At 43.4% G+C, this 25,798-nt stretch overlaps 1 protein-coding gene across 1 annotated transcript in view; it reads right to left on the reverse strand.

The window, feature by feature from the left end:
* tcerg1b (transcription elongation regulator 1b (CA150)) overlaps positions 1–25,798 on the reverse strand; it is an 80,646-nt gene that overhangs the window by 19,597 nt on the left and 35,251 nt on the right. The window contains exons 8-15 of the mRNA XM_083646602.1: positions 21,861–21,973; positions 21,461–21,549; positions 17,227–17,387; positions 10,028–10,109; positions 7,858–7,996; positions 7,555–7,644; positions 3,884–4,002; positions 1,309–1,459 (exon numbers count right to left, since the gene is read on the reverse strand). Of these exons, the coding sequence (XP_083502728.1) occupies positions 1,309–1,459; positions 3,884–4,002; positions 7,555–7,644; positions 7,858–7,996; positions 10,028–10,109; positions 17,227–17,387; positions 21,461–21,549; positions 21,861–21,973 (944 nt within the window). The remainder of the gene's footprint in view (positions 1–1,308; positions 1,460–3,883; positions 4,003–7,554; positions 7,645–7,857; positions 7,997–10,027; positions 10,110–17,226; positions 17,388–21,460; positions 21,550–21,860; positions 21,974–25,798) is intronic.

Consider the following 25,798-nt stretch of genomic DNA (forward strand, 5'->3'; position numbering starts at 1 on the left):
GTGTTGTTGTTTTGGACATATTTGCCCACGTGTGCGGCTGTGCGCTTTTACGCAGCAATGCTGTTGATCAGTGTTGATTTATGCGCGCGGTGTGTGTGTGTGTGTGTGTGCGTTTGCAATGCTGTAATCATGCTCTTGCTTGCTGCAGCTGTTGTGTTTGTGCTTATTTGCATGTGCCTGCAATGCTAGTGAGTGAGCTAGTCATTTAAAATGAGATATTCCCATCTCCACCTTCCTTTCAGCTCTGGCTGATTGACATGGTCTCAGTTAAATGTATGGAGAGATACTCAGGTTCCTGAAAAATATTTTTTTTCCCAAGGTCCACCCCCTTTGGAAGTGCCCCCCAAGCTAATTAAATGCCCCCTCTGTAATTTGGGTTTGGAGCCGGGCCTGGAGTAAGGTGCATCCAGTCAGTCAAGTGAACAGCGTGGATTATTGATTATTGCACAAATTGCTGTATTTAGCAGTTATAACACATTGAGTTTTATTGCACAATCAAAGTTGGTTTCGATTTATGGACGGGTGGAGTGAGTCCAAGGCTACCTAATTGACTGCCTCAGAGTGTCTGGGGCTCTGAGGGAGGAGTTCAAGAGTTTGATGGCCACAGGCAGGAATTACTTCCTGTGGCGCTCTGTGGTGCATCTGGGTGGACATTTCAGTACTACAAATAATAGCCCACACGGGTGTTGAACCTCGGCCGTCCAGTCTCTTTAAAGCCCTCCTCCAGCGTATTTTGTCATTTTTCTTATGATATTTCATATGTTTCTGAGTCATGTTCCGACAGTGTTAACTAGCCACACTGTTCGCCATATATTTCTTTGACAAATAACTTAATTTTGTGCTCAAGTTCAAGAAGCTAACTGCGAAAATGGAAAGATGAGGTATGACTCAATGGAACGCTATAGTTGTACGTATGACAATTCGATCCTGAGTGCGGATGAGCTGGCACGTTAACTAGCTGGTGTTAGCTAAGCCTGCTGCCTGCTTGCTGGGCTAAAAAACGCCACTGAGTGACCAAAACATTAGATTGTTAACCATTTAGTAGTATCTTAAAACAGACGGTTGGCTCTCGCAATTTTCAAATGCCTCCGCCTAAAATGTCTGTACTTCAAGCTGGGAAAGCTTGGTCAAAACGGAAAGGGAAACTAATGAGCGATGATAAGGGGATGTCCCACCTAAAGGCCTAAGGCCGCTTGTATTTCTCCAATCACCTGCATCGGTTCGAACTTCCTCCGGTCTGAAGCGTGTTTTTCCCTTTCGTCCCTTTATGTTAGAGACTTGACATGGATCTTGGTGTGTGAGTGCTACCTTCTCTCCTCTGCTCTTGGAGTCCTCCTTCTCTCTCTTCCTGAGAGCAGTCATGAATTCTATGAAGATGGCCTCCCTGTCCTTCATCTTCTCTATGCTTTTAAAGCGTGGGTCACGGCCGTGCTTCACCGCAAACTCACTGAACGTTGTCCTGGAAAGAGTTAAAATACACAATTGCAGCTTTAACATTTTGCAAGCAAAACTCACCAGTTAGAATAATTAGAGGTTCATGGAACATAGCAAAACTGCCAAACATTCACCAATAGCTTGTTAGATTAAATACTAAAATTCACAAATTGAGGTGAGGATTTAGCTTGTTAGATTAAATGCTAAAATAATGTCACAAATTGAGGTGAGGATTTTGCCAGGATTCAGATATTTCTTTGGTTTGATTTATTGTGCATTATAAAAGACAACACAATCCAAGGGATAAAGCATGTGAAAGTGTAAACACTTATTTCCAACATGGTCCCTGGTCTCATAAACAGGACATACAAAGACATACATCATAAAAACAATACAGATCAATCAAGTGTAAAAGAAACAATTGACATATTCAACGCAAGGTCTAGAACCAATAAAATGATAGATTAAGATAACTACTCAGAACACAAGCTGAATTAAAGAAAAAGATGAGCATGTGGGAAAGTTACATAGGAATCTTATTAATCAGCCATGCTTTAGTTAACCGCTTAAAGCTGTGAAGGGAGTTGGCTGATTTAATAAGCAAGTCCAAACTGTTCCACTCTGCAGCTCCAGTGTAAGAAAAGGTACCCTTACCAGCCAGACCTTTAAATCGGAACAAACACAAGTTGGAATTTGGAAATACTAGATCTTGTAAAAACACTATGAGCTTCCATGACCAAATTGTTCTTGTGCTCATCAACATAACAAAATTAAGCAAACTAAGTTAAGAAAACTAAATTAAGAAAACTATTCTCGGGTAGGGGGGAATAGTAGTGATGTGATCACAACAAAGAAAAGAAAAGGATAAATCCAGAAAAATCACTTTCCTGACTGAAAACGTGCAAAGATTTCACGATTTCCTGGTGGCTGAATTAACAATTGTGTTTGCTTTGCAAGCTGGCCATTTCTTAATCGATAGACTGATCTGTTAACACGTTAACTGCCAGCGACGTATGCATACGTCAAAAAAAATCCAGCGCTTGACTGCCAGCGACGTATGGATACGTCAAAAAAATCGTTTTTTTTTTTTTTGACGGTGGGGCGTTGATCAATCCCTTTTACGTCTCCTGTACAATTATTGGAGGTATTGAATGTGTATAATCTATTTTACCGACCCACTAAGTGTTGACAGTGCTCCCCCAGACGAGCGAAATCAAAGAAAAAGGGAGCAAGGAAATGGCGAGGCGATTTTACAGTATTACATTCTCATGAAAATGGTTGGGGGAAAACGCTCTCGTTTTCGCACTGATTGCTGGCGATGCGGGATTGCAAATTTACATAATACATTACAGGTGGAACACACTTTGAAACACGCAGCATAAATATGACCAGAATCGCAAAAGCTTCTCTCAACCAAAACTCCCAAGAAGCGAGCGAATCCATGCCGACTTCCTCAAACAGCAGCCTGCAGACAGGCACAGGAGAGCAGCAAAAGCACTGAGACTGTGACGGCCGCGGCAGCCAAGAAGAGGGAGGAGTTGAGGAGTTGAAGCAACTCTGCCTCTCGCTCTCTCCCTCTCTCTCTCTCTCTCTCTCTCGCTCTCTCTCTCTCCCTCCCTCCCTCTCTCTCTCTCTCTCTCTCTCTCTCCCTCTCCCCCTCTCACTAGGATTAAACCTAGTGCGTCTCCCTCCCGAGAGGGAGGGAGAGAGAGAGAGAGGGAGGGAGAGCGAGAGGGAGGGAGAGAGAGAGAGAGAGAGAGAGAGAGGGAGGGAGAGCGAGGGGAAGGGAGAGAGAGAGAGAGAGAGAGAGAGCGAGAGGGGGAGGGAGAGAGAGAGAGAGAGAGAGCCAAAAATGAATGGTTAAAGTGACAGCTCTATCGAATTTCACAAAAAGCCGTTTATCTCTGAATATTTTTTCTCATGCTAAAACCATGCTGTATTCAACTGATAATGCTTACATAACTACTAACTCTACAAACTAACTCTTTTAGACAGAGAAAGTACACATTCTATTAGTACTTTTGAGATATTGTATGTTCACAAACTCCAAGCAGAAAATAATCCTCGGCGCTTGTAAAATGAGCCACAATCCTCAAAAAAACGGCTTGGCAGAAGCTACCTACAGTAAGAAAAAAACGGCTGGCAGTCAATGTGTTAATGCGGTCAGACGAGAGTGGACCATGCCTTTAACGTTACCTGGGCGTGAACTTGGCCTTTACCTGGGGGTGAACTTGGCCTTTACCTGGGCGTGAACTTGGCCTTTACCTGGGCGTGAACTTGGCCTTTACCTGGGCGTGAACTTGGCCTTTACCTGGGGGTGAACTTGGCCTTTACCTGGGGGTGAACTTGGCCTTTACCTGGGGGTGAACTTGGCCTTTACCTGGGGGTGAACTTGGCCTTTACCTGGGGGTGAACTTGGCCTTTACCTGGGGGTGAACTTGGCCTTTACCTGGGGGTGAACTTGGCATCCTCCATCATCCTCCTGAACTCGTCTTTGGCCTGCATCAGTTTGTTCTTCTTCTCCTTCCTCTCCTCCTCCGCTCGCGTCTTCACGTACTGATCAAACACCTGCAGTGGACACAGACCCGCTGTGACTGAATGTCTTTCATTCAAATGGACAGTACACAGAACCAGTGTTGTAGTCAAGTCACTATATTGAGTCCGAGTTGAATCTCAAGTCCCCAGTGGTCGAGTCTGAGTGTTAACTCAATAATGACACGTTATCTGTTAGATATAAGTTTGTTTACTTTTCCGCTTTCAGCTCTCAACAGCATGACAAACCTGCCGCTCTCGGCACACCACATAACACGTCGTCACGGTGCGCGGCTGTCAGAACAGCTGATGGCTAACGTAAAGACTAGTATAGAGGCGCAACCAAAAAGTCATCTTAACAATCTCCCCTCTTATAAAAAAGTCAGATTTTTTTTTTGTTTTGTCTTGAACAGCCATTAGTTTTCAGAAAACATTCTGTAACATTACTATTATTATATCAGTCTTGAACAGCAAATTACATATATTTTTTACAGTCACTCCTCAAGCTTCCACTGTCCCTCCTTCAGCGCTTTGAGAAGCACCAGGGAAGAGGCTCCTTTTTTGGTCAGACAGCGAGTTGTTCCTTCATAGCTGACCACAGAATACGTTAGATCCTTTTGTTTTGGACTAGTTCTTTGATGCCACTTATTTCTAGTCTCAGTCGTTTCTCTGTCACCGATTTTGTGGACTTGATGGCATCTACTAGGGAGTAGTTGTCAGTGACACATATCACAGGCGAAAATCTCCCTTCTTTGCCCATCAGCACAATGAGATGTCCTCCTTCTTCTTCTACAAGCTTCAAAGAGTCATTATTTCCCAAGATCAGCTGACCTCTCTGTACCTGCAATGTCAGGGGGTTCTGAGTACTGTAGGTTGTACCAGTTCTTGTGTCTGCCTGTTGCCTTTCCTGCTCGTCCCATCACTTTTGCTGTGTGAGGAATACCAGTGTCATTGTCCACATAGCTAATTTGTTGTCCTGTTTTTAGCGTTAGAGAGCCTCCTACTCTTATGCCTATTGGCTGTGGCTGATCATCCTGATGATTGACACCCTCTGCGTCAGCTGCAGCATTGTTGAGGAGCCCTGCAACATTCCCATCATCATTGTCATTGTCTATATCACTATCAGTAGCGGGTACGTTATCGCCACCACTGTCTTTTTCCAGTGGGGGCTCTGGACTGTCAGCCCCAGCCAATTCACTGTGATCAGCATTAGCCTCCCTTAGCCTTGAGTGGTGAACCCTGACATAGGTCCCACCATGACGTACAAATATCACTACTCCTTCTTGTCCTATCACGACTCCAGGACCTTTCCATTCAACACAGTCTGTCCTCTTGTAAAACACTTTATCACCGGTTTCATATTTCTTATCTGTTGGACGGAGCTGCCTTCTTAGAGCTCTCCTTATTCTCTCTGAGCACTCTAACTCGGCGAATGCTTTCCTCGCTGTGTGTAACGCTGTTATATGTTGTCCCACCCATGCACTCATAGTAGTGCCTTACAAAGCAGGTGGCTTCTCGACTAGGACAGAGGGAAGATTTGGATTCTGTCCAAGTATCAGCTGGTATGGGCTGAAGCCGTGCACATTCTGCATTGTGTTTTTCGCCATGAGTGCCCAATCCAGGGCCGTTCTCCAGTCACATCCATTGTCGAGTTTTACTTTCAATAGTATCTCCGTGAGCGTTTGGTTATGGCGCTCCAGCAAGCCATTGCTCCATGGACTGTAGCCAGCAGTGGTCTTTATTTCGATATTGGAATTCTCGCTGCATCCTTCTCTAAGTCCAAGACAGTTCCTGCTCTTTTTAGCAAGGCTTTGCTTAGTAGTAAGGGGATGTCAGATGGAACTACTTCTGTTTCTATGCAGCATTTTGTTTTTCCTACCTTGGCTGGGATCGTGACCTTTTTTGTGGAATGCACAACATGTCCATCCCCGAATTTAAAGGGCCTGCTGCTCGCTATGTTTGTCACTTTCTGTACCCCTCTCTCATTTCGTCCCTCTATATAATTATTCAGCCATTTTCGCCACAGACTGTCCTCGTGCATGCTGTATCGATTACAGCCGATCCTAGAGCTTCAACCATGAATATTTCAGAATCTGATTCCTTGGAAAACAGTGTTATGTTACACTCATCAGGTTCTTCAATGCATTGACGTTCACTTGTCATTTTTACATGCTCTTTCTTGTGTGGGCAGTCTTTCACCCAGTGGTATGTGCTCTGACAATTCCCACATTTCGTTCGTCGTCCATATTTATCAAGCGGGTTTGTACCTAAGAGTGGTCCTCTGGCTTGGCTAGTTTGGGCTGGCGACTGCTCTCTTCTGTGATCCGTGTAGTACACAGCATCTTGGCTCACGTTAATTGCTCCAGTCTTCTGCTCACTATTCTCGCCAAATACTCGAGCACTGACTTCATATCAGCAAAAGTATGAGTACCGCACGCAGTTAATGCCAGTTGTTTGTCTTTGACATCAAGACCGGCTGTATCTAGTAGTTTAAACGCCAAAACAGCGTCTGGCAGAACCATATTACGGATCTTGTTGTATTTCTGTCCAAAGTCCGCCATATATTCAGCCATCGAGACGCCGTCTTTCCTTGATCCGCAGTCAAACTCAGAGTACACTTCAAGTTCCCAAACCAAAATTGTCATTGCATCATCCTTGTTTAGATTGTCAGCTTGTACTTCCAGAGCAATGTCCCTTGGTCGGCCATTCAACGATAAAGCCACAGCAAGTGCTTGTTTTTTCTTGTCCAGGTCCGTCACCCGTCTCCACATTTCCACTTCATTTTTCCAGTTTTTGTACGACTTTCCCTCGTCGAATCCTGGAGGCAGTCTGTAGTTATTAGAAGCAGCCATCCTCTGCTACCATGTTAACTCAATAATGACACGTTATCTGTTAGATATAAGTTTGTTTACTTTTCCGCTTTCAGCTCTCAACAGCATGACAAACCTGCCGCTCTCGGCACACCACATAACACGTCATCACGGTGCGCGGCTGTCAGAACAGCTGATGGCTAACGTAAAGACTAGTATAGAGGCGCAACCAAAAAGTCATCTTAACATGAGTCCCGATAGCATTACATGAGTCGAGGCCGAGTCCGGAGTTACTGAACATGAGCATGAATCCACATGTAGGTGGAACACATGTGCCTGCCCTTGCACAAAATTTAATAATGTCATGGTATGAATATAGCTATCAATATCTTGTGCCAAATTATTGGGGCCTATTACAAAAAACAAAACAAAAAGCAAAGTCTTTATCAATCAACAAGTCTGAGTCTGACTTGTGTCCAGAAAATGTCCTGAAAATGTGTCTAGGACTCGGACTCGACTACAACACTGCACAGAACATATTGTGAGAGAGAGAGAGCCATCAATAGACAGTTTTCACAGAATTGTGTTGTTAGAGAACTGTTTGAAACCCAGCTTATTTCCTGACAGATATTGTATTAGCAAACACTGCAACAGGAAGTAAGCTAGGGGCAATAGAATGTTTATATATATGTTTATATAAGTTAAAAGTGTCTAAATGTGAAGACAGAGGGAACTGAGGATCAGTGAGAGAAGAGAAACACAGGGAGAGACAGCGGACCTGTTTCCTCTCCTTGGGGTTGAGCAGAAGGTAGCGAGGGTCAAACACGATCTTATGCAGCTCTTTGTCCCAGGTTGAAAACGCTGATACCTACATTAAAGACAGGTAATGCTGGGTTTAGACAAACTCCTTACTGCACATTATGAACACAACACACACTAAAGGCGTGTATTAACCTGTAGGCAGAAAGGCCATATGATTTCCACAATGCAGAAAAATGTATGGAGTCATGGAATTTGCTATTAATATAACTAATAATGTAATAGCATAGGAGCATTAAAGCTGTGTGTGCGTATGCATTACCCCTCTCTCCAGCAGCATGTCTTTGAACTGGGTCATCCGGGCCTCTAGGGGCACAATAGCTCTTTCTCTGGCAGCTCGCAGCTCTGCCTCCATCGCTGCTTCTTTCTCGGAGTCTGCTGCCTCCTTCGCCTCCTCCTTCCTGTAAGGATGGAATCACAAAGGTTAGAAAACAGTCAGCCAGAATGTACGTCATCATCAAATCATACGGATTTACGTTAGTGTAACAGTGATCATAAAGTAAAATGGATGATACTGGACATGTACAATGGACAATGGACATGTATTGGAAATGAGCCTTCGCTTGTTTCACAACACTATTGTCTGCTCCGAAGTGCTAATGCCATCCATCCAACCTTGGGAGATACTGTCTGAGGTAGGCTTTAGACCAGGGATACTCAACTTGCTTTGCCCGGGGGCCACTTTCGTGAAATGATAGAAGGCCAAGGGCCAGTTAATAAACAATCAATATACATTTTTCTGTAGCGGATTGTAGGTTTTTGGGGTGTCAGCCAGAGTTTAGTCTGACAATGATGTTGTGCACACCGGATAGTTAGTTAGGTTAAGTACATACATAAGTGCCTGGGTAGCGAGCAGACGGCGGTATTTGACAATTTAGCAGCTAAATCATAGATTATTGAAAGATATTCCATATTCCAGACTGAAATGCTATAACAGAAGTGGAGTATTGGCCAGAATGACATGAACATTTGGACACTTAGGCCATGTTCACATTACAGGCAAATCCGATTTGCTGATAACGTCATTAATCATCATTATCTTGATTGGTTTCCCAAATCTGATTTGGGAGTGTGTCCGCACTGCCACAAATCTGATTCTCAAGTCGGATCTGTGTGGCCAGACCTAAACAGCCTATCTGCATGGGTTGCTATGGTAACGACGTGGGCGTCAGTAAATATGGACGTTGGTGACGTGGTTTTTTGCGCAGAAGCATTTGATGACGAGTTGCGAGTGACGTTCAAATCAGATTTGGTGGATCTGCGCGTCCGTACTCAAGTCACATCCGTCGAAAGCAGATTGGAAACTACCTCCATATGTGGTTTGGGACAAGTGACACAAATCAGACTTGGAGCGTCCAGACTCATAAAACCAATCTGGATAAAGTCATTAATAGGTCACTAAAGTTCACAAATCAGATTTGGCCTCTCAGTCTGAACATGGCCTTATTCAGCGGGTATCTTGCATGTTGCGTTCAGGTGCACTGTAAACATTTTTTTTTTTTTATTCCATCGCGGGCCACACAGGGGGGTGCCCGCGGGCCGCATGTGGCCCGTGGGCCGCCAGTTGAGTATCACTGCTTTAGACGTTAGCTTAGCATCACCTCACCTAATATCACAGTCAGTTCCTCTCCTCAGAAAAAATGGTCCAGGTAACGCTTTTTCCATGCAAAAATGCAAACGTTATGTGTGAACAGCCCCATACACAGCAGATTACCCCCTGCTACGTCATTACCATAGTAATCACACAGACCCCCCCCCGCACGCGCGCGCGAGTACCCGGTTACTCGTTCATAATAGAAGGAGAGTACTCGAGTATTTAAATTGCTTAGTATGCCCATCCCAAACACGTGTGAAATTCTTATGCTGTGGGCTCCGTTACAGACAAGGTGCAGTAGGTAAATAGTGCAAAATCACAGCAAACAACAAATAGACAATAGTTAAATAGGGCAACAATGTAAACAACGTATGTGAAGGGCACACACTATATATATATATATATATATATATATATATATATATATATATATCGACCAATCGAAAAAAGTAGTCGTTAGATTAATCGATAAGAAAATAATCGTTTGGGACAGCCCTAAAATAAACAACCAAACGTCAGATAGGTCAGACCACCGTGTTTAACTAGGGTATATATTTTTTACGTTACAATTATGACTGAAAATGACAACAGAAATAAACAAACAAGTTTGTGTTATCGACACAATTCAAATGAATCGGCAGGTGTCTACCCAGAAGTGACTTTTGTTGTTGTTGTTAAAGCGACGTCACGGTGATTCGGTCTATAGAAATGACCGATCTCATCGCTGAAGGTCTCATTTGCTCATGTAGGTAAGATGTGAGGCATCAGTATTACATTGAGACTGTTTCAAAAGCTGTATAAGTAACTCATGGCTGCTTTAAAGGGAGAGATGTCTTACTTCCTCTTCTTGGCTTTGGTTGGCTCCTCATCCTGGGTTTCTTCAGCAGCTATAGCGACTTCCGGCTCCTCCTTATTGATACCTGGATGGACACACACACACACACACACACACACACACACACCCCCACACACACACCCCCCCCCCCCCCCCCCCCCCACACACACACACACACACACACACACACACACACAAATTTAGTGCAGTCATGGATGTGTAAAGCATTTAGACATGTGGGCATGTGCTTGACATCTGTGTCTTATTAAAGCTGCATTCAGCGATGTTTTTGTGTTAAAATAAGTGTTAAATGGCTCTATATTCTGACAGCAATCACTGAAATAGAGTGTTTGGTCAGTAACTTGGAACCCCCAACCGCCCACTGTCCTCTATCTCTCTCCTGTAGTCCTGCAGGCAGGGCAGATGTATCTCTGCAACCGCAACTCGTAGAGACTCACGGATGGCGGTGTTGGATTCGGGGTGGAAAAATACATATAGTTTTTTAGACGCATCGCGATTTGACCTTCCGTTTCCCAGAAAATGTAAACTTTTCTCTGATTGGATCAAAATTGGGGCAGACCTCAAACTATCCAATCAGAGAAAAGTTTACATTTTCTGGGAAACGGAAGGTCGGATCGCGATACCTATATTGGACTATAAGTATTTTTTCACCCCAAATCCAACGGTGCTATCCCTGACTCTCTACGAGTTACGGTTGCGGAGATACGTTTGCCCTGCCTGCAGGACTACAGGAGAGAGATAGAGGACAGCGGGGGGTTGCAAGTTACTGACCAAACACTATTTCAGTGATTGCTGTCAGAATATAGAGCCATTTAACACTTATTTTAACACAAAAACATTGCTGAATCCAGCTTTAAGTATGTTTACATAGGACATACAGACAACTCAGAAAAAAAATACCACGGCACCAAAAATAAGCAATGGTTATAGTAATCCTCCAGACATGGAAGAGACATACCTCCTTTTCCTTTTGATAATTGTAATGTTTTAAAGCGCACACTAGGTTTCTTTCCTCCCCTATGAATCTGAAATCATTCAGTCCCATTCATTGAATTGTTTCATTGGTATGTCTACAGGGAGAGACCGAAAGAAGAACAATAGTCGTGGTAGGACGTTCATCTTTATAGTCTCTATTCAATTGTACATATTGAGTGTTATAGGAGCCCATCTTTCTAAGTCTGTTTTTATTTCTTTAGTAACAGGGCCATAATTTACTTCATAAATGTCGGACAACTTCTTTGGTATAGTAACACCAAGGTAGAGCTGCAACTATCGATTCTTTTAGTAATCGAGTATTCTACCGAATAATCCATCGATTAATCGAGTAATCAGATAAGAACCCTTTTTTGTGTTTTCAAAGGCTTATCGTAACTATACACCAAAAAATAAGATAAATCTCTTCAAATAAACAACTACATTAGTTTCTTTCTTAGAAAAAACAACATTTTTATTTTTAAATTGCATAGAACTGGCAGTGTCATCTTTTCAACCTGACGTTTGAGTTCTTCCAGTGTACAGCAACCGTTAAATAATATGAATGAATGGCTTACTAGCTAGTTTACATCGTTCATTTACCTTACAGCTGCATGAGGCAACTTCACACATTGCTGCTTCCAAATGGCAGCGGGAGATAACTGAAACATTTGAACTTTAAGACCCAGAAATCCTGTAATGTGATGTCAGTAAACTGTGCACAAGCACGCTGGTCGCTGTATGATAGCTTCACAACAAAGGAAAATGGAAGAGTACACACATTAGTGGTTTATATTGGAACACTTTCAAACTTGCATGCAAAAAGGGGGAAACCACAACCAAGTTAAATTGTAGAAAACTGTATTTATTAACTCAAGGTAATTGCACATATTTACTGCTTTAGTTTTAACATGAACCCAACCAGTGCTTTTTTTTCTTTTTTCTGTCATTATTGAGCGAGGTGACGTAATCTGGGCCTTGCCTTGCTAAGCAGTGCCTAAAAAATAAAATAAATAAAAATAAATGTCTCTACACATACTGGTGTGTATTAAACTAGTGTCTTCTTCAGCTCAAGTCCAAGTCAAGTCCCAAGACTTTGAGGGCTGATTTTTTTATATATAAAATATTGAAAAAAAAAAAAATCCAAGTCCCTCACAACACTCTCTCTCCTTCACTGCCTACTTCCTTTAGCCCTTCACCACTTCACTTCCTCTCTCCTTCACTGCCTACTTCCTTTAACCCTTCACCACTTCACTTCCTCTCCTTCACTGCCTACTTCCTTTAGCCCTTCACCACTTCACTTCCTCTCTCCTTCACTGCCTACTTCCTTTAACCCTTCACCACTTCACTTCCTCTCTCCTTCACTGCCTACTTCCTTTAGCCCTTCACCACTTCACTTCCTCTCTCCTTCACTGCCTACTTCCTTTAACCCTTCACCACTTCACTTCCTCTCTCCTTCACTGCCTACTTCCTTTAGCCCTTCACCACTTCACTTCCTCTCTCCTTCACTGCCTACTTCCTTTAACCCTTCACCACTTCACTTCCTCTCTCCTTCACTGCCTACTTCCTTTAACCCTTCACCACTTCACTTCCTCTCTCCTTCACTGCCTACTTCCTTTAACCCTTCACCACTTCACTTCCTCTCTCCTTCACTGCCTAGTGCCTACATAACCTCTTCAATCCACTCTGCAATATGTGCACCCGTGTGTCTCTCTTCAAGGGGCATGGTTGTAAGGCAGTGGGACTCCATTTCCCAATCCTCTCTCAGAAAGTGACACGTCACCCCCATATAGGCCTCTGTCGCTACACTTGTCCAAATGTCAGTAGTGAGTGCCATCATGTTTGGCGTCTTAAGCCTCTCGATCAACTTGCCTTTGACCTCCTCATACTTTTTCTCCATCTTATTCGTGAAGAAGGTCCTTGAGGGAAGTGTGTAGTTCGGGTTGAAACTCGAAATCATCTTTCTGAATCCTTTATCTTCCACCATGGACAGAGGGCGCATGTCTGTCACAATCATATTCAAAATGCTATTGCTGAACTCAGCTGCTTGTTCACTTGAACATGATGGACCCGTCCTTATAAAGCTGTCCATTGTACGCTGTGATCCGCTGAAAAAGAGGTGAAATAATAATTAATATTGATATTTATTAGGTAAGTTCATAACAAAACTGGAGAATGCGCATTTACACACCCTAGACCTGTTGCCTATTATTGACACAAATATCAGAATAGCAAGATAACAGGTCAGGTGGTGTAATAATTGGAGCCTAAAATGCACCAATTAAATAGTTGTTTGCAATCATCATGAGAAGAGTCGACCGGTCTAGGGTGTGTAAATGTACATTCTCCACATACACACTCTTTCTCTCTCACACACACACACTCACTCTCTCTCTCTCACACACCAACAGGCTAGTGTGATCACACACACACACACACACACACACACACACACACACACACACACAACGCTGTTAAATTAGCCGCTAACGTTAGGTTAACGTTAGGTTGAGCTTTGTATTTCTCACAGAAAACGGCAAGCCACATCAAAAAAATGCAGCGTGAATGCAGTTACTAATAGTCATATTGGCAATGTGGCAAGCCAGCAGCACAACTACTACTAGTCTTAATATCAAGTAGCAATCATTAGCATACATTTACATTAGCGTTGTGTATAGTTAACGTTACGTTACCTTGCTCCGCTCGACGTAGATGCGCTGGTGGATGCGTAGACTGGATGTTTACGGTTCAGGTGCTGAAGCATTGACTGTTGTGATATGCAAGGATCGTCTTACAGTACTTGCACACCACTGAGTTCGTGTCCTTTTTCAGCGTGAAATGATCCCACACTTTAGACAGTTTCGGTCGCTTTTTCGGCCCTGGTTCTTCCCTTCCCGGCTCCTCCTGTCTGCTTTCTCCGTCGCCTCGTTCCATTTTGCGGGGTCCGCTCGCTAGTCGCTATAGCTGCTCTCTGGTCTGTCTGTGTCCTCACGTGTTTACACAGGAAGAGCGCTGTGCCACACCAGTAAGCGTCCGTGAGAAACAGTCTCTCTAAATGCCGTGTCGAGGCGAATCATTTTGGCCTCGATCAATTTAATTATTCGAGTTATTCGAGGTACTCGAGGAATCGCGACAGCTCTACACCAAGGTATTTAATAACATTGGCATTCCACTTAAAATTATATTTTTTACGTAAATTATTCTGTGGAGAGTAGTTATAAGAAAGGATTTGGGTCTTAGGTATATTTAATTTATATCTTGAGTAAAAACCAAACTGTTCCAGGCGAGACATGAGTTTTGGTAGGCTGGAGTCAGGGTCGGCGAGAGTCACAAGTACGTCATCAGCGTACAGGCATATCTTGTGCTCAGTTTCTTTAATTAAGATTCCTATTATTTCGTTGTCTTCTCTTATTGCCTGAGCAAGTGGCTCTATGAATAATGCAAAGAGGGCGGGACTTAATGGGCAACCTTGACAACACGCCCTTTCTAAAGAAACTACCGTACTCCAGATAGGCTGCCATTTATTTTGATCCGAGCAGTCGGTAAATGGTATAAGGACTTATCGTCGCTGTCGTTCCAGGACCTCGAATTTCCAAAACAGAAACTTTTCAGGAAGTAAAAAAAACCTGTTTGCTCTTAAACTACTGAACCAAATGTCGTCCAAGTTGGCACATGTCTTAATTATAGTTAGTTTCCCGCTGAATGTGTCGTTACTTTATTAATATCTTACCTGGATAAGCTCAAATGATGTTGTTTATATTATCAGTCCGACTTGGAAGCGCTTTCTCATGGCCAGTCAAGCGGGAGGCAGTCGCATGCTCATGCACGAGCCCCCAAGCTCCAGGCCGCGGGGGCACACGCAGGAGCAGCAGCATTGCCCCTCGCCTCTCATGTCCGAAGCGGGGGCTTTGGCATGGTGTGAGAAATAGACTGACATAACGTAGCGTTAACGTTACTTTATTCTCGTCAGAAAACACTGCGATTTGCATGTTAAAACAAGTTTGCAGCCTAGGAATAACTGGAAAACATTTGATTGATATATTAACGTCAGAGGAAGCCAGGATTAGTCAAAACGATATGAGAAATACACAGCACGTCTGCCGTGTGTCTTTTCCGGGTTTATTGTCCTGCGTGGGGGGGTACACACGGAGGTAGGGGGGGAATTTTGAGGTTTGACTGACAGATTGAGGGCGAATGGCGTTACGAGATTTACTCACAAGCTCGTTTTAATGCTTTTCCATTGGTTGCATTTGTTAAAAACCAAACAGAGACGTGAAGGGTGACCAATGGCATTGATTCATGACAAAAAATAAAAAAGTGAAAAAAGGCACATTCGAGGTCCTGGAACGACAGCGACGTTATATAATATAAGCTAATATAAGACATCTTATGAATTTATCATGAAAGCCAAAGCGCTGTAGTACCAGGTACAAGAACCGAGTCGAAAGCCTTTTCTGCGTCCAGGCTAATAGCCAACGACTTTGTATCGCTTTTGCTCATGTTATCAACCAGATACAACGCTCATCGGACATTATCCTGCGTTTGCCTGTCCTTAACAAATCCTGTTTGGTCTGTACTTTGGTCGGAACTATGTTTTCTATTCTTTTCACCAGAATTGATGCAAATAGCCTGTAGTCTATGTTTAAAACAGAGATGGGTCTATATGAGCTGCAATCCGTCTTGTCTTTACCCGCCTTTGGAATAACAGATATGATGGCCTGACTCCATGACACTGGGGTCTCTCCCCCTTGAAGAATATAGTTGAAACACTTTAGCAGTATAGGCGTCAGTGAGTCCCTGAATGACTTGTACCATTCTGCTGGAAAACCATCTCCTCCCGGGGCCTTACTTTTTTCAGTCTAGATATGGCACTGTCCACTTCTGCTGGAGTTATTGCTCCAGTTGCCAATTCATTCTGTTCTTCACCTATTGATGGTAAATCTAATGACTCCAAAAACGTTTTAATGAGTGATGATCCGCTGCTTCAGGTTGTGAGTATAATTCTTTATAATATTTTTCAAAGGTCTGTGGTATGTCCTCTGGTTTATAACTCATCACCTTGGTCTCAGGGCCCCTGATTTTGAAAATTGACCTTTCCGTCTGCTGTTTATGCAATTTCCATGCCAACATTTTTTGGGCTCTAGGCCCAGTTTCATAATATCTCTGCTTAATATATTTTTATTTAGTCTCCACTTGGCTGTCCAATTTTGCATTCAATTTGTGCTTTGTTGTTTTTATTTCTTCTAGAATTTGAGAGTCACTTGATTTCATGTGTTCCTGTTCCAATATTTTTAATTTGTTTGTTAAGTAGGTCACTTGTGCCTGTTTCAGCTTTTTCATTTTAGAGGACCACATTATGACTTTTCCTCTCAGTACTGCTTTCGCAGCATCCCATAGGACACTTGGTGAGATATCCTCTTTAGTGTTGAATTCCAAATACTCCCCGATTTCTTTCTTTATATATTCTACATATAGGTGATCATTCAGGAGGCTAGTATTAAGTCTCCAGATCGTGTTCTTAGCTTGGACGTCTAAATACAGTCTCAAATACACTCCGGCATGATCTGACACATCTTTAACCCCTATCGTACAGTCTATAATCCGATGTCTCTCTGAATTAAACAGAAAAAAATAATCAATCCTTGAGTGAACAGCATGGGGGTGGGAAAATAAAGTAAATTGTTTCACTGAAGGATTGAATTCCCTCCATATGTCTGCCAAACCAACCTCTTTAAGCAACTTTTTTTTTTTTTTTTAACATAAATTCAGAATTAATCCTCTTTGTTGGGTTTGTAGAGTCTAGGATTGGGTTTAGCTGTATATTCCAGTCCCCCCCACAAATAAGAGTGCCAGAAAATTCTGTGGCTTGCAAGTAAAGGTTTATTCAACAAAACAGTAACGTTTCGGTCCAAAAACCTTCATCAGATTCTTCTTACAGAATAAGAGGAGGGACCAGTTATATAGGCTGGCAGACCTATGCATGGACCAATCAGGTCACACTACACCTACAATGGCATAGCTGTGGTCGAAAACAATTTACTTTGCATTCTTATAATAGGATTTTCGTGCCGTCCTCCAAACCTATTTCTCTGAGGCTGTGTGTGTGTGTGTGTGTGTGTGTGTATGTGTGTGTGTGTGTGTGTGTGTGTGTGTGTGTGTGTGTGTGTGTGTGTGTGTGTGCGTGTGCGTGTGCATGCGTGTGTGTGTACCTGTCTTCTTGCTGTCCTCCAGGCCTCTCTTGTGTGGCGGCTCCTGGATGTTTTTGTCCACATCAGCTCGACCCAGCAGCTCGTCAGGACGGTCCCACATGGACAGACGGGTGGTCGGGTTGTAGAAGAACACGCGGTCATCACCTGTCCACACCACACACCTGATCAACATAAAGACACACAAACACACACACACAGGCATAGCAATCAGGACAGATAGAAGAAATAGAAAGAAATAGCAAGATAAGGGCATGTGTTCACATAAAGTTTGTCAGCAGGGTTTTTTTGACATGGAAAAAGCACTGTGCGGAGCGCTTTATGTTAAGGAAAAATAAAAGTGGATGATAATGTCACCTGCTACTAGCTCACTAAGCAGCTGGTTAGCTCTTGTAGCAGTACATGTCCGGTATCCATACTGCCTTTAAAGCCCCCCTCCAGTCAGTTTTCTGCCTGTGTACAAACCTGGTGTACAGTGGAAACGCAAAGCTGCGCGCGCCGTAATAAACTACGTCACCAGTCTAATCATTTGGCCAAAGTTCGTCTATTGGTAAGAACCGAAGGATTATACCTTGTTCCACTGAAACATCATGGCATCATCACTGTTGTCCAAAAAGGATACGAGCCTCGCTCCTACCTTCAATACGATCTTTGTCTCCCTTTCAGCCGGTAGACCGGAAACAGTATGGTTGCCTCTATCTCTGCAAAATGTTCGTCCAAAAGGCACAATATTGTTATAAATATCAACAACCAGCCATAAGATACCAGTGACTATCGCGGCATTTTGAGCCAGAACGAATGACCAGAACACTTTGTTAGCAAACGTAGTGGCCAAGCTAACGGCAATATATTAAATATTGTATTTGTCTGGCGCAGGGATTCCGCTAGACATTTTCTCAGACGGCCAGTGCAGCCGGTAACGTTCCAAAATTCCGGCCATATCGAATATTTATCGGCCACTATTGTCATTAAGAGGCCGATGTCGCAGCAAGAATATTTAATTGGTCGGCACGTCGTTCTCGGTAAGGACGCTTTCGTTATTGAAACAGACAACATGCATGCATGCTCCTACTGTAGCCTATCTATCTGCATTTGCAGACACTCATGAACCCATATCTTCTGCACATTGCCTTGATGAAAAAACAATGTAGCGTTAGCTAAAAGTAATAAGTGCGACAGTGTCAGTGCAGACAGCACACAACTTGAATCTCCAGCAATAGGCTACGCACCTTAATCTTTCCCACTCGACACCTGGCACCTGCGGCAGCTCTCCTGCACTCGTTCTCGGCTGCCATGTGGCTTTATTTGTGGTAAGCATTTTGATTCATCTCCTCATCATACGAGCGTCGGGCAACAAGCGCAAGCCATTGATTGATTGATTGATTCGCCCGACGTAGGTAAAAAGGCTTTTTACCTCTGCTAAATTGACAGCCTATACGTCAGGTCTCTTTCGCTTTTGATGGCGGCAGGCACGCTTCTGTTTCTTTCCTGCCGTCTTGCTGGCCTCGGCTGAAGTAGGCTACTTGTTGCATGATCTTGATTAAAAAAAGGACTGGCCTAGCAAGGGATGTCTGTTTTGACATTTCGGTTTCCTCCTGTGTGTTTCCTCACAGCGGGTCCAGCGCTGGCCGGCGGGACTGATGCTGCTTGTGCGGCTTTTAAACGGCGCTCTACACTAACGAAAGCGTCTGCTATATTTTTCTTTTTCACAAACACTCAACATACAGGGGGGCGGGAAAAATATGATGTAATAAGTCTCTATTTAAGTCGTAGCTTATTGGCAACATCACTTAGGCTATAGGTCACACAATATTAGGCTATTTTATATAAGGAATTTGTTTATTTGGCATATTTTCAGCCGGCCACTTGAGCCGGTGACCTTTCAATTTGCCGGCCCACGGCAACAAATACCGGCTAAAAGCCGGCAATTGCCAGCTAACAGAATCGCTGGTCTGACGTCAGCACCCGTTTCTAGCACAAGCTATATTTTGAGACTTTGAGCCCAAAATAAGGTTATTTGTCAACAAAATACAGTGGCGAACACTAATTAGCATAGCAGAGAAAAACACAGCTACACATGAAATATCTTAAAAAAGACAAAAGTGACTGGAGGGGGGCTTTAAAGGCCCATTCCGTTGGTTTTGGCGAGAAATAAATGTGCACAAAGTGTTTATTATTGGCACTGAGTGAATGCGCCTTGACGTAACTTAAAAATGGCGACCAGGGGCATTTCTCTCCGACCTGCCGTTCAGAAGATACATAGAAAAACCGCAGTTTCGAAGTGGATAGCATCTCCCGCCACAACTAGAGGATGTGACGTCTGCGCGCGTTCATGAGCTTCGCCTCTTGTCCTAGACGGCTAACAGGAAATGGCTAAAGTAGCTTTTAACGTTACGTTCGTCGCTAGCTGCTAGCAAAAGGAAACAACAACACAGACTCCAGAAAAAGTCCACACTAAATAAATAAATAAATATTTATCTAATGAAGCCCGTCTGGCCAGACAGCAGCAATGTGACCGACATGGGGGGGAAACTAGAGTCAGGACTGTGTTTTCGGTTCATGAAGGGAACTTGCTGCTTGTAGCTACTGTAATGTGGTTTTGACCAGATAACGTTAGCTGCTTGCTAATGGATTTTCAAGATTCAAGATTTTTACTGTCACTCCGTAGAACAAGTATCTGACCACCTGGTCAGAAACTCTGCTAACATTACCGTCTTGTGTGAAGTAATGCAACCCTAACGTTACTACCGTTATTCTTATGGTCATGGAACATTATTGTTTGACTGCATTTAGCTGCGGTGGTGAACCTGCAGCTGCTATTAGAACCATAACGTTAGCTTGATGCTATACGCGGCTAACTAATAGATTTAGCTATATTTATAGAAATTACCACCAGCCCCAATAACGTTACTGTCTTGTGTTGATAATGAATCTAACAGTCGGAAATATGCCTAACGTTAGCCTACTGTCTGTTATGCTTACGGTACATTGTTTGACTGTTCAGTTTGGTCAACTCCAGGCATTACACGGTACCGTACATACAGGGGGAGCAGGCTATTTCCTGGCTTGTCCCGCAGCCAGCAGGCTCTAGTTAACGTTAGCTTGATGCTAATCGCGGCTAACTAATATTAATTTACATTTATAGAAATTACCACCAGCCCCACTAATAACGTTACCGTCTTGTGTGGATAATGAATTTAACAGTCGTAAATATGCCTAACGTTACTGTTATGCTTATGAAACATTGTTTGATTGTTCAGTTTGGTCAACTCCAGGCATTACACGGTACCGTACATACAGGGGGAGCAGGCTATTTCCTGGCTTGTGCTAACATGAGTATCGACTTGCCCACAGCCAACGCAAGCCAAAACACGACCAAACATGCCACAATAACGTCCCCTAATTCATCCAGAATCCTTCCTGGGCATCTCGAGGCTGATCTGACCGATAAATTGTCCAGGTTGCCGTTTTCAAGTGACTTTTATGAGTTAACGTTACAAAGCAACCATCACAGTCTGCTGTTGCCAGGCAACTGCTTGTGCGCGTGCGAGTATGGTGCCCGCGCGTCAGCTCGTTCACACGCTGCCTGCAGTTACACTAACGGCCACCGGCGTCAGTAATAGTGAGTATTGACGGATTGGGCCTTTAAGATGGCTGCTACAGTAACGTCAATTCAATAATTACAACGTCCTATTTCTCCACCACCATCACTTCCTCCATATATATTCACCTTTTTCACTTTCCACCCAATTCACGCATTCGTGTCTAAAAGGCAGGAAATAACACAGGTGCAAGAAAATCATCATTAATCATTAATCCAACTTCCAATCCATTTGGTGATCCAGTGCCGGGGCCTGCGTTAATGTTTTGCTTGCACCTGTGTTACTTCCTGTCTTTTAGACACAAAATGGGTGAATAGGGTGGGAAGTGAAAAAGGCTAATTGTTGTTGCTCTGGAGGGTATGGGAGGCGGTTCACGTCACCGGGTGCCTTTCTGAAAAGTTGAACATGTCTGAGCTTTTGAAAGCGCTCCACTCTGAGGGAAAAACTCTGGCCGCAGCATTTTTCTGGAGCGGCCGCCTTGCGCTACTTTTCATGAAGAAAGGGTGCTGGTGTCCCCTGAGGTAGGGGGGTGGGGGATGGTATATGGACACAGCCTTCTGCATTTACAACCACTGCAATCGAGCGGCATGATGTGGTGACGTAGGATGTGAGGTAGGGTGTGATGTAGGGTGTACCAGGGAGTGCCAGGGATAGGGTTGGTGGCTACAGGCTTGGCTTTCTGTGCTGCTTTCTCCTCCTCTGTCATCTCCTCTTCTTTAGGCTCCTTGATAGACACAGAAGCAGAGAGAGAGGAAGAGGGAGAGACAACGAATCTGTTACTCTTCAAAAACCTTCACGGAAACGGATTATCTTTCATTTCAGACCTTATTTCATGCATTTAACCGAAATTCCCATATAAAAAATCCCATTGCCCTTTCCCTCTACGAACCAGCAGCGCAGCAGGGACTTCCGGGGTAAGCCTAAGAAAAGACATCATCCCTGTGGTACTCTAATGCATGATCCGCTAAATCCATGGGCTCTTTAAGAATATTTTTGTTGTTCAATCTTAAATCCGCTAATCCATCCTTGCCATACCTCCTTCTCAATAATGGTGTCTCTGTCCGCTTTCTTCTCCTCCTCTTCCATCTCCATGGCCTCAGCTTCAGCCTCAGCCAGGCGCTCAGCCTTAGCCTTCTCTGCTTCTTTAGCTGGGGACAGTGAGAGAGGGAACCCCACACACACACACACACACACACACGCACACAAACACACACACACACACACACACACACACACACACACACACACACACACACACACACACGTGAGGCTATGTATGAATGTATGAGCGAAAGCTACCTGTAGATCTTGTGCACAAAGTCAAACTTCATGCCATCAGTAAAAAAACATTATTCATCAGTTTGCATACATGACATTAAATAGCAGTACTGTCACTGTCTCTGCTGATTAGCCACACTGTTCGCCAGTGTAATTTGTTGACAAATAACCTTATGTTATTGTCTTCTTGTCCAGGAACTTAAGATATTTTTGCTAAATATTTAGTCTTTGAGTGAATTTTACCAGTGACAGAGAGGGCCATGGCTTCACTCGTCATACACTGATCCAGTTGACTTCCCAGATACGTTACACAAAAACGTATCTTACATTCTACCGAAAGGCTGGGTTTGTTCCTTAGTTTGTGCTTAGATCCAAAAACAATGCATTCAGATTTTCCTAGATGCAGGGACAGCTTGTTGTCACATAGCCAGCTGCTTACTCTCTGAAGCTCTTCACCCAGATACTTTCCAACTGCATCTAAGGGAGTCTCCAGTTACCAGTGTTTTCCAGAAGCGCCGGCCGCCGGCTAATTAGCCGTTCATTAAAGAGATACTCAACAGTTGAGCCAGACAGAGAAGTCGGTCAGATTTTGTCAGTTTTTCAAAAAAGGGCGGGGAGTTTTCAGGCTTTCGAATCCGCCCACTCCACATTTGGATAGGATGAGCTTTTGTGGGGCGGGCAAATTTCAGAGCCAATAGCAGAGCTCTGTGCATTTCCTGCTCACGCATGTGTAGTTTCAGTTAAAGCTAGCGCTGTGAATGGATCTGCTGCTGATGTTGCTGTCCAAACCTCGCGTCACCAGGTTCTCTCAGTCCAAACACCAGCATACCGTTTTACTTCCTCGAACCAAACGGTTCAGCTAACGCTATAATCGGGAGAGACCATAGAACATTTCACTCCAACCAAAACAAAAAAAAACATAAAAAAAATATTTTCTTTAAACACGCATTTTTTAAACGTTTTGGTCCCAGTGAGATGTTATGCGATCTCCCCTGTTTCTAAATATATCTGTACCGTTTGGTTTGAACCAGTAAAACGTTTTATAAGCATTTTACGAAATGTGTATGGGAAAATAAATGGCAGATGAAAATCTCTGGTTCAGTGCTGAAGCAGGAAGTAGGCGGTCACTTTGCCTCTCTATTGTTTGGATATTACCCAGAAGGCTTTGAGGCGGATAACTTTTGACAAGAAAACCATCAAATCTGGCTAAAAAGTTAGATAAAAATAATACTTATTTGTAACACAAAATGCAATTCAGGAATATTTGAATATTGGACAAAATAAAATGAAATGAAATGGCAACCCTAACAGAAACACACATCCACCAGTGGGGTGTATATATACCCTCGCAAATACAACGTGAATAGGGAAATGGGTAGTTTGTAACATGTAACGTAACATGGTTGCACACTCTGATATCCACTCCAGCAACACTTGCTTACTTGACGCCACTTTTTCAATAAAAACACATTTATGCAATGACTTTACATAATGTGTATTTATGTCGCATCATTTAGCCTGTGCTGTGATGTGCAGGAGCAGCAGGTAAACTAAAAGTTATAAAACTAAGCCTGAATGAAAATGTAGTGAGTGTCCAGGCAAGGCGGCAGTCAACTCAAACGAGCCTATTGTCACCGATAGTTACTAGGGATGGGCATTTCTAGCAAAAACACTATTCGAAATTCGCTGGCCAAATTCGAATTTAATTCGAAATTCGAAAAAAAAAAAAAAAAAAAAAAAAAAAAATTTTTTTTTGTGAGTGAAATGTTGCATTGTCTCCCCTGATTCTAAGTCTACGGCTTTATTAATTAATATAAAAAGCTTCTGCTGTGGATTTTTAGCTCAAACAAGCATTGCACCACTGAAGTAAAGAACATGTTACATGACATTGACATTTTCGAAAATAAAAAACAGTTTTGACAATCATGAGTGGTTCATTAAATATTTAGTAGGCTCAGGTCTGAGTGCCAAAGGGGTGCCAAAGTCACCCCCTCTCCCTCTTCGTGGGATTTCATCCGCCATTCATTTTTCCATAAACCTTGCTTAAAATGCTTATAAAAATTGTTTTACTTGCTCAAACCAAGCGATTTGACTATACTTAGAATCAGGGGAGACAATGCAACATTTCACTCAAATTTTTTTTCGAATTTCGAATTTCGAATTTCGAATTTTGAATTTCGAATTTCAATAATAAAAGTCGACCTTGATAATAACAACGATTATTCGAAAATTCGAAATTCGATGCCCATCCCTAATAGTTACAGGTGAGCTTACAACCTTTATCTGAAGGTAGTAGAAGTATATGGATGCATCGGGACCACTGGGGGAGCGAGCCAACACCAGTAAAAGCTGTCGGGGTACACCCCCACGCAGGACAAAAACCCGGAAAAGACACACGGCAGACGTGCTGTGTATTTCTGATATCATTTTGTTTAATCCTGGGTTCTTCTGACGTGAATAGATCAATAAAATGTTTTACAGTTATTCCTAGGCTGCAAACTTGTTTTAACATGCAAATCGGAGTGGTTTCTGATGAGAATAAAGTAACGTTAACGTTACGTTATGTCAGACTGTTCTTATCCCCATGGCAAAGCCTTCCCTTCGGCCATGAGAGGATGAGAGCACTGCTTCACGGCTGCGCGCACCCCCACGGCCCGGAGCTTGCGGCTCGTGCATGTGCAGAGGGGAGGCAGCCATCAGCGCCTGACTGGCCAGGAGAGAGTGCTTCCAAGTCGGACTGATAATATAAACAACATCATTTGAGCTTATCCAGGTAAGATATTAATAAATGACACATTCAGCGGGAAACTAACTATAATTAAGACATGTGCCAACTTTGATGAGGTTTGGTTCAGTATTTTAAGAGCAAACAGGTTTTTTTAACTTCCTGAAAAGTTGCTGTTTTGGAGATTTTCTGGAGGGGGTTTCCGGGGGGTCAGACCAAGTGTGTAAAGCTTCTGGCATACTCTTCGCGCACGCGCTGGAGGCGGGGCTCCACGGAGGGCCCGCGCACTCTGCGCGGGCCAAAACAGAACATAGTGAGTGCGCAGCTCGCTCCTCCTGTGGAAGCTCCAGGGGAAAATGGCGGCGATCAGTGCCAGGCAGCCTGAATGAAATTGAATGTAATGTTCCCAATTCTATTATTAAATTATTATATAAATTATTAAATTCTAAAAAACGACCCTCAACATTTGGGAAGGCTAAGCCACACAACTAGTTCGTTATAATCGAACATCATGCTTTGAAGGCGACTTTACGACGATGAGGACGGTGAGGACTCAATCACAGCAGATATCCACTGATAGCCTACCACAGAGATCTCACAGGCACAGGCAGCAAAACCCGACGCGCTGATAGAAAAATCTCGATGGACGGCCAACATTTCATCAAAGGTAAGCTCAAGTAACGTTACAATAATGATTAATACCCCGTTAACGTTACTTGAGCTTACCTTTGATGAAATGTTGGCCGCAAAGAGCAAAGACGTGTGTACTTTGATGGTAGAAAAAAAAGCAAAAAAATGTTGCCCTCCCCAGCGACTGAACCACGTCGCACAAATCCACAACCTTCTCCTTTCTTTCTCCGACGGGATTCTGTAAAACACAAGCCAGGCGTGTCTCCTCGTCGGTTTAGTGCAACCGATAGCACAACAGGTAGGCTATCCGGCACTTTGGCTGAACAAACAGCGTGAGTCG

The sequence above is a fragment of the Poromitra crassiceps genome (assembly GCF_964638095.1).
Source record: "Poromitra crassiceps genome assembly, chromosome: 1".
NCBI lineage: Eukaryota > Metazoa > Chordata > Actinopteri > Beryciformes > Melamphaidae > Poromitra > Poromitra crassiceps.